General features: G+C 49.0%; 1 protein-coding gene across 1 annotated transcript; it reads right to left on the reverse strand.

Moving 5' to 3' along the window:
- Positions 1–1245: 1245 nt before the first annotated feature.
- VTCN1 (V-set domain containing T cell activation inhibitor 1) lies at positions 1246–9508 on the reverse strand. The gene is made up of 5 exons (XM_066569546.1): positions 9477–9508; positions 5193–5257; positions 3901–4248; positions 2043–2321; positions 1246–1391 (listed from the first exon to the last, which is right to left on the reverse strand). The coding sequence occupies exons 1-5, from the start codon at positions 9506–9508 to the stop codon at positions 1246–1248; spliced, it is 870 nt and encodes a 289-aa protein (XP_066425643.1).
- Positions 9509–12960: the final 3452 nt, after the last annotated feature.

Consider the following 12960-nt stretch of genomic DNA (forward strand, 5'->3'; position numbering starts at 1 on the left):
CTGCAATCATCACTCCTCATACAGGACTTTAGATGTGGTTTGTCTTTGCCAGAATATTCCAAACCTGCTGGCAGTTTTCTAACCCATCGCTGTTCTGCCATTCACATCTTTTTCAGCAGGGGAGTTTGATTTTAGCACTCCAAGAAGATGAAGGAGGTTAACTGCCTCTCTTATTTACAGTTTTATTGGTACAGTCAGAGAATCACAAGACAGATGGGTGAATCAAATCTATTTGGGGGGAGTTAAGATTTGCTTGCTTTTAGTACTCTGAAGGAGCCATTCTCAGCTCTATTGCGGGAAACCCTTTTCCTGTTTGTGTCTGAACTTCTGCCCATGATCAGAGAGTTCTGGTCACTGTTAGATGAGACAAGGGAACATATCTTGTCCTACAATCAGAACTTTTCCTTTATGCAATTCTCCTTATCACATTCCTTGCTCTCTTTGTGAAGCCAAACAAAGTATCCTGTTGTTGGTGTGGGTAAGAAATGATAACACAGGAAAAATCAGCTAATTTCATGTTTGTACTACAGTGTACTCTGGAAGCAGCAGGAACTCCTAAAGCCCTCAGCCCCATAGGGAGGAAAGCCTGAAGTGAGTCCTGCCATCAACGTAGCTATAATACCTGTGTGGAAAGACAGACGTGTTCCTTTCAGCTGATTTTCTTTAGCTCACCCTTTCACCAGTTTCCCTCCAAGTCCTACCAGCCAAAGCCAATAAATACTGAAGGTAGCTGTCCTGTGCTTTGGCTCTGTAAGCCCTCCTTATTCCAGGTCTGCAGGGAATTGCTCAAGCTGGCAGCTCCCTCTAGCCATGTTCAAGGTGTCTGTAGTATTTACTGGAGAGGCTTGTACTGTAGCAGGTCTTGTGAGCAGGGGGGGAGAGGAACAAGCCCGTGCTGCCTTGCAGCCATGAACTGCAGCCCAGGTCCAGAGGGTGCCCAGGAAATAAAATGAGAGGACAAGTAAGAGCTGACAGTTGCTGGTGCCAGAGAAGGATCTCTGTGGTTGCCAAAAGTGATGGGAGAAACCTGTGGGAGGGACAAGCTATGTGTCCCACCGAAAGGTGGGGATGGAGAAAGGACAGGCGGAGGGGAAAGACATGCACTCCCATTCTGGCAGTCTTGAGATAGGTCTGCTGCTGTAGCCAAACGCCCTAAGAGGGCCTCTGTATATTGTATGTATATGAGATTCTCTTCCCAAGCTTACCTGCAGGTCCAGCAGAGTTCCCAATTGCTTTACAGAGGCTTTATATTGACAGCAGGTATAAAGGAAGCAGAAGCATCCAGTGACAGGCTGGAAAGGAGGATGACACTGATTCTGCATTCAGGTTCACCAGCTGCAAGTTGGTCACCTTTGTAGTGCTGAAATCTGTAGCAGAAGAATTGTGAGAGGCTACAGAAGAGGAACACAGCAGGGAAAGCAAAAAAAGTGTGTATTTATTCCTTCCCAATTTTCTGAATATGGATGAAGATAGACACTGCCTCTTGTACTGGAGGCCAATTGCAATGAAGTCCTGGCTGTAGAAGCATTCTGGTCCTCATGTAGAACAGGAGAAGATTCTCAGAACCTTTGTAAAGCTTGGTTTTTTTGTGAGTAAAATGGCTTTTAAAATAAAGAGATTGGGCTGGAGTCAGAGGTATTGTCACCAATAACTGCTACAGGGGCCTGTTGGTTTGGTACACGAATGTGATCTAAGATGAACTGGCTAAAGAAAGTGTCAAAAGATGTGAGGCTTGGTTGGTTGGTTTGGTTTTGGTTAACATTCCAAGCAATACACTCCTTTGAAAAGTGTCCCTCTTTCTGGTCCCCTGGCAGTTCTGTCCCCTAGCCAAGGTGACAATCAATACCACGAGAAGCATATGAGATAGCAGGAGCAAACACAGACCCTTTCATTCATCCCAGGGACAGAGAAGTGGTTGGATTAGCCATGCTTTCAGTCCCTTCCTTGCCTGATACCGCTGCTGCAGGAACCCCCTGGTGCACCAGGAACACTGCTGATACTCTCCCCCGTGCCTGTGGTCTCAGGGTGCTGTCAAGCCCTACCTGTCACTCTGATGTTGACCACAGCCTTGGCAATGCTGTTTTCCATCACGCAGGTGTAGGTGGCATTAGCAGTGATGTTGTGCAGGAGGGAAACCACCTTCACAGTGATGTTTTCGGGGTTCAGCTGGTAGCTGGTGTTGGCAGTGCGGGGCAGGTGCTCCCCAGTGTCACCGCAGGCCATCCAGCGCACAGCAGGGCGAGGGAACCAGCGCGGGGCTCCGCACTGCAGCGTGTCCCCGTGGCTGCTGTGCTCCACTTGCACCACAGGCGTGCTGAAGGCTTTGGGAAGGAGGCAAAACAGGGAGACACTCAAAACAAGGCAAGTGATAGGAACCGGGCTTGAAATACCCAACTGCATCTACCAGTCCCAGGTATTTCTAGGCTGCTTGCTGCTTGGCAGCACAGCACTGCCTGGAGCCAAGCCAAAACCAGGCTCAGACAGAGCTCTGTACAGATTGGGCTGTGGGAGGATGAGTACAAGGGATCCAAGGACTCCTAGGACATAGCAGTCCAGCTTGACAGGATCTGCTGAGGTCGTGACACAGCTTTAGTGTCTTTTAGTTATTCTTAATAATGGGGGAAAGATGATTCACCCTCTCCACTCACTGAGAAGGGGGCCTGACCAACACCTATGGCTTCACAGAGTTGCAGAATCATTAAGGTTGGAAGAGACCTTTAAGATCAAGTTCAACTGTTAGCCCAGAATTAAGTCCACAACTATACCATAACCATAAATGCATGTATTTTAAATCTCTAGGGATAGTAGGTGACTCCACTACATCCCTAGGCAGCCTGTTCCAGGGCTTGATAACCCTTTCCATGAGCAAATTTTTCTTAATATTAAATCTAAACTTCCCTTGGGGCAACTTGAGGCCATTTCCTCTCCGGAGCAATCCCCTGCAGACCTGTAATAAGGAGGGCTTACACAGCCAAAGCACAGGACAGCTGCCTTCAGTATTCGTCCACTTTTGTTTTGGCTGGTAGGACCTGGAAGTGAACTGGTGTAAGGATGAGCTAAAGAAAATCAGCTGAAAGGAACATGTCTCTCTTTCCACACAGAACAGGTATTACAGCTGTGCTGGAAATAAAACCCATTACAACATTTCACATGTTCTTTCTAATGCCTTTTCTGTGTAGATTACTTGAAACATCTAATCAAGCAACACAAAAAGTAGGCAGAGCCACAAGGTTTGAAGGAGGGATAGGGGACCAAGTCTCAGTGGAACATTTGCAACCCTCAGGCTTACAAAACCCTCTTTCACTTGGAGAGGTCTGAGGGCTTTTCCTCACCCAATGTGAGCTGTAGGACAGGAATTCTGGCCACAGGGATGAGAGGGAAGGGTGCAGTCTGGAGGAGACCTGCAAGGGGTTCATCCCTCAGTCTCAACATGAGGTGACCGCTTGGGAGGTGACTTGTTATTACAGCTAAATTCATCTCACTGGAAGAGGCCAAAGACCCGGTGGTTTTCAGATCTCCCCTGGAGGACTGACTCTTGTAAATATGTAACATTTCAGGTAAGTATGATATCAGAGGTTTGTTGCTTTGGTAGTAATTTTAAAAAACCGAATACTTCAGAAAAACTGAGAAAAATATATTAAATATGCTACAGTTTTTACTATGCAGCACTTCTGGCTGGAGATACATCCGAATTCAAGAGAGAAAAAGCTACCATGTTATCAAGAGTATAACCTTTACTGGAACAAGGGTGTCAAAAGAGGGGTTAAGGCCATAAATATCCTGTAAAAGCCAGAAATACACCCTACTCAGGGGTGTAGCAGCATCACAAACACAGGTAGGAGCAACCAAGTGACACTAGCATGTGTTTTGCAGCAGGATTTTGCTCCTTGTAGCCCTCACCTCCTGTCCTGTACCGCAGCACCGCTGCCCCACTCCCTCTGGCTGTGGTGACAGAGCACTGGTAGATGCCAGCATCGGAGAGCTGCACATCCCTCAGCTCCAGGGAAGCATTCCCGCCGATCACCTGGTCTGCAAACATGGCCGTGCGGCCCTGAAATGATGGATCCTGCTCTTGCAGGTGGTCCTTCCCACCCTTAAACTCGTGAACCAGCCCAGCTACCCCCTCCTTGGCCCACTGGATTGCAATGCTGTCCATCCGGATGTCGGGCTCGAAAGAGCAGCCCAGGATGCTGTGCTGGCCAATGTTCCCTGGAGAGGTCAGCGCCGTCACACTGATGGAGTGTTTTCCTGCAATGAGAGAGCAAGGAGGCTGGAGAAAGGCGAGGCAGCAAGCCTGGAGAAAGGCCAGACTGCCCTGTGGCTGTCATGGACCAAGCCCGAGGCTGAACAGTCACTGACACACAGCAAGGCTCCAGTGGCTGCTACCAGTGCTGCTGGTAGAGGCCAGCTCCCACGGACTGTATGCCATGATAAAGCACAGGAGTATTTCTGTAGCAAAAGAGTGCTTCAAAAAGTAGCTCTTCTTACTTGTTTGAGAAGAATTCACATGGTATTTTCTTGTTTACTTATATATATCAGGGATTTTTCTCTTTGCAACTGCCAGAAAAGCATGATTTTAATGTCTTTTCTTAGTCAGGACCTCCCTTAATGTGATTGGAAGGCATAATGCTGGCAGAGAAATAGCAGCTCTTTCCCCTTTACTGAAATCCAAATATTTTTCTTTCATTTAAGAAAAGGGAGCATCTGAAATCCTAAGCTGCAAGCCTGAGAATTCCCAGAGCCAGGCTCTCTTCCCCATGCAGCCCTTCCCTACCCATCCTCACTCAGCACATTCCAAGGAAGCTGCATTTTGGCCAACACCAAAACAACACATTTTTGTTGTCTCTGAGGGTCCTGGGAAAGGCGCCCCATCCTGGCAGATGATCTCTGATTTCACAATAAATACCATCCCATCATCTCATCCTATCCAGGAGAAGGAGCAGAGAATGTGCAGGACTTTATGTGTAAGTTTGGGGCTCCAAGCCCAAGGGGCTTTCAGCTGCCACACCACTACACCTCCAGCAGCACAGGCTGCACTACCCCTGCCTAGCCTTTGTTAAAGGGTGGCGGGCGGCACTTCCACACATGATCACACCTCAGCCTGTGCAGGGGATGGACACACAGAGGTAGAGGCAGGGCAGAAGTTCATCATCCCACCAGTCCCACTGCAAGAAATCTGAGCAGTCACACACCTGAAACACCGAAACCAATGATCAGGGCGATCACTGCAGCCAGGATGACAATGGCTGTAGTCATGCTGTTGGGGAAAAGGGAAAGGACAGCATTAGCACAGAGCCCACCTCCTTCACAGCCCATGCTGTACCGTCCATCTGCAGAGCTGGCTGCAGGAAGGAGGGGGAGGCAGGTGAGCCACAGACCCAGAATGAGGCGGATGGGTAAAGCACATCACCACAATAGGGATGAACATTGAACATTCAGGTGAGCAGCCCTTGTCAACAGTGGGGACCATGTGGCAGGAGACCCAGGCTTGGCCTTTGAGAGCAGGAGCTGGCCCCAGTGCAGGATGCTTCTCTCTGCATTCCCTGGCACACCCTAACCAAGTCAGACAGTCCCTGCTGGTGCTTGTGAGTGACCAGGGGGTGAGCAAAGCCCCTGAGCCCAGGAGACACCAGGTACAAGGCAGGGAATGTGCAGGAAGGGTCTGGAAACAGGGCCATTTTTTGGAGCTGGTTGGATTTGGAGTTTGTGCCCAGCAGTCTCACAGAGACTCCTCACAGAGATGAAGCCCAGAGAGCTGCAGGCTGTGGGAGGTCACAGCCCTTCTGCCCACACAAAACCAGCTGCTCTGCTTCAGCAGCATTTACTGGTTTGCAGCACAATTTTGCCAACACAAAGCTGATGGGCAGCCTCCTGCAGGACAGTCCATCTAGGACAGGACATGTCCCTACAACCATGGACTCCTCCCACCACTGATGTGTGCCTGCATCTGTGACTTGCTCAGTTTCCACAGATGCCACGATCACAGGGCTGATATGGAACTCCAGAGAATCATACCATGTGAACAAGCCTCTCCCACAGGGAGCAGCAGGGAGGGGAGAAAGGGAAGAGGGAATAGAGAAAAAGGGAGATGTTGCAGACTTGTTTGACCTCCTACTGTCTCCCTTGCATTCTCATCCTTAAAGCCAGTGGGAAGTTGTCTGAGGAAGCCCAGTTTGCACATGCTCACAAGGGTACCAAATATGTGGTACCTCCAGATAAGGGCTCACACAAATCCATTTACACATTCACATCCATACCAAGCTCTGCCTAGATGCCCTCAGAGCTGGGAGATGTCACGTTTGGCTTCTTCCCCATTGTCAGCAGCTTTCAGTCATGGCTGGGATGAACAGTAGTTCCCCACCTAATCCCTCAAGGTGGATCACAGCCGACCCTGCTGGGAGAAAAGTCATGGATATCATCCAGCCATGGGCACCAGGCAGCTGGGGACCCAGGCACTGCCTCCCCCAAGGGCCTGCAGGATGGGGACTTTGATGGCTCCTATGGATCCTGACGTGTGACAGCTTTCAGCAAAGCCTCACCATGTCCCACAGGACTCGGTCCTGAGTCACTCAAGGTCCCAGCCAGGCTTACAGTGGGACAGCCTGTGCTTTCCTGTTCTGGGGAAGATGCCAAGTGTTTCATGTACACTGAATAACACCCATCTCCTTGAGGAGCTCTACCAATTTCCACTCCGGGAGTTGATCCCAGAGTGAGATAGCTGCTATAAACTCAGCCAAGGTTGTCATGGCAAGCCTCAGCTCTCACACCTGGGAATCACAAGCAAGCAGCAGCCACACTGTGCTGACTCACAACAGTTGTGATTCATCTTTATCCCCTTATCTTACAATCCTTCTTCCCAAGGACAGGCAGAGAAGAAAGTGCTCAGAATTGAGGGATGCTGCCAGAGGGTTACAGTAAATGCTAGGAGGTATGGCAGAGGGACAAGTAGCCAGGATGTCCTCCTGTGCAGTCCCTGAATGCCTCAAGTGCCACCACACTTGCCTCTAGTCCTTGAAAGGACCCTCTGATCTGAACACCACCTCTGCCCTCACACTCATCTGTCCAAAACCATCCTCAGCTTACTCACAGACAAACACAAACAAGCACAAACAGGCCACACCAATGCCTTTGTCCTGTGCAGGTGCCACCTGCCCCCATGGCTGCAAAGCATTGCTGGCTTTGCACCCAGAGAGTGGCTACCCACCCTGCTCCAGAGCACCAGCAGGGCTGATTGGAAAAGCTGCACAGGGGGAATGGCAATTTTGGGTATACAGAGGCCACTGCCTACTTCAACATCCCTTGTGAGGGACAAGGAGAAATTAGTCCCTCTGGAGTTTCCTCTTCAGAAACTGCAAGATGCAGGAATCACAAGATCCTTACAAACATTTGCTGTGTGCCCACCATGTGTAATGAGTAGATCTGGCATGCAGAGTGAATGAGAGGAACCTGGCATCCTAGCCACATGCTGGTGGTAGCTGTGTCTTGCAGCAGTCCAGTTCAAGCACTCCAAGCAAGAAGCAATTTTCTGTGCATCAGCACCCCTGGTACCTCCAATGTTTTAAAGGCATAGAAACAGACTGATGTGGGTGGCTGAGGTGCACCAGTCGGAGCCCTGACACCACCCTCAGTTCCCAGTGCCCATTTGGCAGCCTGTGGGATGCTGCTCTGTGCCTCCTACCCTATTTTCCATAGTCTTGTTCCTCACCAATCAAACTTGGAATCAAATTTGGCATTAAATGAATCCATTCATTCCCTGCCTAAATGCTGCTGATCACAGCCCAGGGACAGGGAGAGGCTCACAGCCCGGCTGTGATAGGCAACAGTCCTAATTCTCCAGATCTCTAGCTCCACTTGGACTAAGCTTTCCCTCGGGAATGGGCTTAGAGGGTCAAAAGAACTGGAAGATTAGGATATTGAAGGTCCCTTGCCTTCCTCTTTATAGCAAAGTTTACTGTGGAAAAGAAATGGCAGTGGTAACCCAAACCAAAAGGGTTTCTATTCCAATATGCAGATGGTGATTGCAGAACCCAACTTTCTTCAGCCCTTCAGGGAGTTTTATTGTTGTTGTTGTTTTTGTTGGGGATTTTTTTGTTTTGGTTTTGTTTCCTTTGTTGCTTTTGGTTTTTTTCCTGAAATCAGCAGAAATCTCCCACTGCTTTTCTGAAACTTCCTGGAAAATTCACCCCCCTCTCTGGTCTGTTTCTGCATTTCAGGATTAGCCTGAAGAGCAAATGCCCCTGAAGGAAGCCTGCTTCTCCCAGTAAACTGTGGCTGCTTGGCAGGGCAGGCAGAGGCACTGGCAGAGCAGGAGGAAGGTTTTCACAGCAGCAAGGTATAGATGAGCATTTTTTCACACCCATCAGTTACTTCATTTCCCTGACAAAGGCTGGCTGGGTGGGCTGCCTCTTGAGAATAACAGAGCTGGTTATTGCACGCATTCCAGACACATGAGGAATACAGTGCCCAGGGAATATTTACACTCTGACACTGTGTCTACAGGCAACCCCACTTCTGCCAGTGAAAGGGTGCAGATAATATTGCTATTTAGTGCTTCCTTGATGCTCCAAGTGGCAAGGCTCATGTGTGAGGAATCTTCTGTTAACACATGGCCTGTCCTTCTCCCCACTGCTGTTCCACTCCAGTGGGACAGATACTGGTTACAGCTGAAAGCTTTTTCACAGAATAAATGCCAGCAGGACTGTCTCACACTGGAACCTCTGTCTCCATCCAGCCTGGGAAGTTCACACCTGGGAGCTTGTTGCTGTCTCTGTTCAAGCAGTGAGGTTCAGATGAAAGCTCAGTCCACGTTCACTAGAGGATGAAAAATTTGCCCTTTCATCCATCTGGTGGGGGTTATTTTCAACTAATCAGGAAATAAGGATACGAGGTAGATATTTTCAAGACTTCTTTTTCCAACTTTAGTTCACCAGCACTCAGTCAAAGGAAATGGGGTAATTGAAATGAGAGGCACAAAACACTTTGAGAATGTCTTCCCAGCTCTTACTCCTGAAAGGAAACTTCTGGAGGACAGTTTCTTTCTCCCCACAGCAAGCTGATGTGATGGAAACACAACCAGCTGTCTGAGGACCAGCAGAAGAAGGGTGCCTTCCTCAAGCCATTGAACCCCCAAAATACAACAGAAGGAATACACCCTTCCTCAAGCATTGCCACCCCAATCTACCACAGGATTCAACCCTGGGATAGCAAATTCTAGCAAGTGCAGAGTTCTAGGACATGCATCTCCATCTTGACTACAGCTGATGACTGCAAATGGGTGTCTGATACATACATGGCCTTACAAATTGTATAAAACAAGCTGTACTGGTATTTAAGTAGCTTGAGTGAGTGCAGTACAGTCAAGCTGCAAAGAACTGCTCTCTTGAGAGCTCCTGGCAGCAGAGTGATACATCCCAAGAGTCTGAAAAGTGCAATTCCCTCCTTTCCCTCTACCAAAGCAAGTGCAGATAGTACCATACCTCCAGAAAATGGCCTGGCCTTGGGATGCCATGGTGACAGCATCTATGGAGACAAGTCAAACACCAGGAGCCTGAAGATCCCACAGTGTTCAGCACAGCCCCTGCTTGTTCCGTGATATATCCTCCCAAGCTGTCCTGCTTAAATAACTGCATGCAGCTGAGGAGTGGTGAGCCCAGGCACCGGACTCTCAGGAATGAGGAAACTCTGAGCATCTCAACTCCCTCCACCCCCAGGGCAGTCATAAGCAGGGAGGCCTGGTTAGACACTGGGGCAACAGGAGAGACCTCCTACACACCCATTTAAGAAACATGTCTTATTTAGGACAAAAAATATTACAGCTTGTGGTTGGTAGCCAGGGAATCCTGGGGTTACAGTGCACAAGTGTCCCAGGAGATCTGCAGCTTGGGGCTGTGTCATAACCAGGACTAGCTCAGGTCTCCCTACAAAAATCTCCAACCACTTTCTTGGCACTGGGCAGAGAGGTCCCACCTGTGGGTTCCCTCCTGCCCCATTCACACTGTGAGTCTCCCCTGCCTCTCTGTGCTGTGCTAAGAGGCTCCCTCAAGCTCAGCAGTGCTCTCAGAGCCACAGAGGTTTGGGAGCAGCCCCTTTTCTGACTGCTGTTTAATCCCACTGAACTCCCTCTGGCCAAACCACCTCTCATCCTCCCCCAAGGCAAGCTCCTGCTGCTCTTAGGTCTGCCAAGGTGGTACACTTTGGGGCATGTAAAGGAAAGAAACTGGCACCTGCAAGGCCCTCCAGGTCTTTACTTCTGGGCTTGGTCCCAGATGAGGCTGGGGGCAGGATGAGCAGCTCTTGGGTTGAGAAGGGCAGAGAGGTTGTGAAAGAGAAGGGAAGGCAGCTTGCACCACCATGTTCAGTTTCCCGAAAGAGAACCTGCGTATCCTGACATCTCCGTCTGGAATGTGTTCCGGGGAGGATGGGAAAAAGGGGATTTTTTACAGTCTGTAGCTATCTCCAGCAAATTTGGATGGTTAGTGGGAGTGAACAGCTCTCCCATGCAGAGCTGAGGATGCCCAGAGGAACTGGGAACAGTCCAGCACCTAAAAAACCAAACTACTTTCTCTGTAATAACCAGAGGTTATAATCAAGACCAATTAATACTGGTCAGTGGTGATAATCAGAAAAAAATATCATCATTATTTGTCAGCATCCTGCTGATTATTAAGCCTCTCCTAATTGAGCAGTACAGTACAAGAAGCTAAGAATAGCTCTAGGCCACAGTGGCCCGGTGGGAAATGCACATTGAGAAATATCCTGTTGCCCTCTGTGACACTTGATTAATGGCTGTGGTGACACCTGATTTACAGCTGCGTGTGCAGTGGGCAGACAAGGTCTCTCCTTTCCACTCCAGTTAACTCCAGGTCAGCCACAGCACACCCCATTGCACAGTCAACAATCAGGTTACTTCCACATTGGAAAAACATGTCTGCTTCTTGGGCACAGGCAGCTCCAGCAGGACCAGGGCCAGTCCCATTCCCCAGGGCAACACCACATTCATTTCTGAGCAGCTCATGCTGGAGCCTACTCCTGTCTGTATGCTCATACTGCAAAAAAAGCCCAAGAGGTGGTCAGGACACTTCCCAAAGAAACCAAGGGTTTGTGACTACGTGATCTGCCCAGCTCTTACCAATCTTGAATTTATTAGCAAATGCAACCAAATGTGACAGCAGGATCTGGTCCCACATGGTCTGTGAGAGCTGGTGAGCACCAGGGACACATCAGCTGCCTTCACTGAGGAGAAGGCAACAGCAGGGACAAAGTGCTACCAGCTTTGCTGGGCCCAGCAGCTGCTGGTACCCTACAGAAGAGTTCCCGTGCTTATAGGAAATTCACACCTTATTTCAGCATCACTGGAATGCTGCAGGAACTATTGGTGAAGGAGAAGATGGAGTTGTGGCAAACTGACCAGCAGCCAAGTTTGACAGAGCATTCCACAGAGGTGTGTGTAGGCAACCAGTAAGCTGAAATGGATGAAAGCTTTTCTTGGGGTTTGACCCAAAATGTAGGATATCTTTCCAGCCTTATGATCCCACATCTGTAACAATGATGTCAAGAGGTGCTTGAGAAGTACCACAAATGAGAACACTAGTGATCTGGAAGGAGGAGAACTTGACACAGCCTTATTGGCAATATCAGTCCTCAGCCTCACCTGCCTGTGAAGGGAAGCTGGGAGCAGCAGCACTCAGAACAAGCCCTCACTTCTCATAAGAGGGGGTGCTGAGCCACCCTGGGCTGCAAACACACAAAGTCCTCCACACTGCATGTGGATCTGTCCTGACATGGCATTCCCATCAGGTGGTGCACCCCTGTGAAGCACCTTCTGCTGTGGGAAAAAGAACAAGCCCATCTGAGCCAGAATCTGCTCTGCTCCTGACATCTTCTGGGACAAAATGGACACTGGTGGCACAAGTGCAGTCATGTCACCAGCGCGCTTTGCCTCTCAAAGGACAGATACCTTAGCCTGACCCCGACTCTGCAAGCACCCTACATGGAGGCTTTCAGGTTCCAGGCATCCTTCCAGGTTTACCATAGTCTCTTGTTCTTCATGGTTTCTCTTCCAGCTACACTGTTTTCCCTATTGAGGGAGTAAATTCTCTTCTCTTGACTCCAGAAGCCCCTCCTCGTGTTCATTTTTTTTCCCAAATTTTGGAGACAGGCAATTTTATCAAGAGCTTTTGTCCTGGGAAAAGAAAAATATCAGTATCTACCAGTGCAGTCCTGTCAGCACTGCATTCATGTTTGTCTTGAAAATACCTTTATTATCTCAAGGACCTGCTGGACAGAAATAACATCATATAGCCCAGCAGACTAACTACACTTCCTAATGCATCCCCTGACCCAGGTGTTTACCAACACAGCACTGGAAGCCTATCTTGGGAATGAATGTTGGGGTCCAATGTCAGACTCCAGCAGATCAGAAGGATGTATTCACTTGCAAAGTACTCTGAACTATAAAGACTGAGGCTGCTGTCAAATAATGGGAGGGCACTCTGACCTAGCCCCCTCCACAAAGTGACAAAGGTCATTAAATGTCTTTTATCCAGATGGTTCAAGATATCCTCATGCACAGCCAACACCAAGCTCACAGTGGTAGCTGGCCAATACTTCCTAATCCCTGGGACCAACTGGACCTTCAAGTCTAACAAGAAGAAAAAATCAATACCAGGGCCTGACCCAAGCTGTCCAAACACTGCTCTGCCCATGTCAGCTGCAGTTCCATGAAGGGTTTAAATTTCATTGGTGTAATTCTGACAAACAGCTTCTTGGAAAACATCAGCGACAGGGTGTGTAAGGGATACCTAACACAAAGAGAAAACACATTCCTCTGTCTGAGAGGACTAAGATGTTTTTAGTCAGAAATTATGTGCCTAGAAGGTAGTGCTGTCCTTATGTGTCCCTCTGCAAGACAGCATGGAGGCTCTGAGAAAAAACAACACACCTAAGAGGTGGATGGAAAGA

Source organism: Molothrus aeneus, chromosome 2 (assembly GCF_037042795.1).
Source record: "Molothrus aeneus isolate 106 chromosome 2, BPBGC_Maene_1.0, whole genome shotgun sequence".
NCBI lineage: Eukaryota > Metazoa > Chordata > Aves > Passeriformes > Icteridae > Molothrus > Molothrus aeneus.

Coding starts and splice junctions, on each gene's coding strand:
- VTCN1 (XM_066569546.1), bottom strand. CDS start 9,508: ATGGCATCCCAAGGCCAGGCCATTTTCTGGAG. Junction 5,258..9,476: donor GGCCAGGCCATTTTCTGGAG/GTATGGTACTAT, acceptor TTTCCCCAACAG/CATGACTACAGCCATTGTCA. Junction 2,322..3,900: donor GCTGCGGTACAGGACAGGAG/GTGAGGGCTACA, acceptor TCCTTCCCAAAG/CCTTCAGCACGCCTGTGGTG.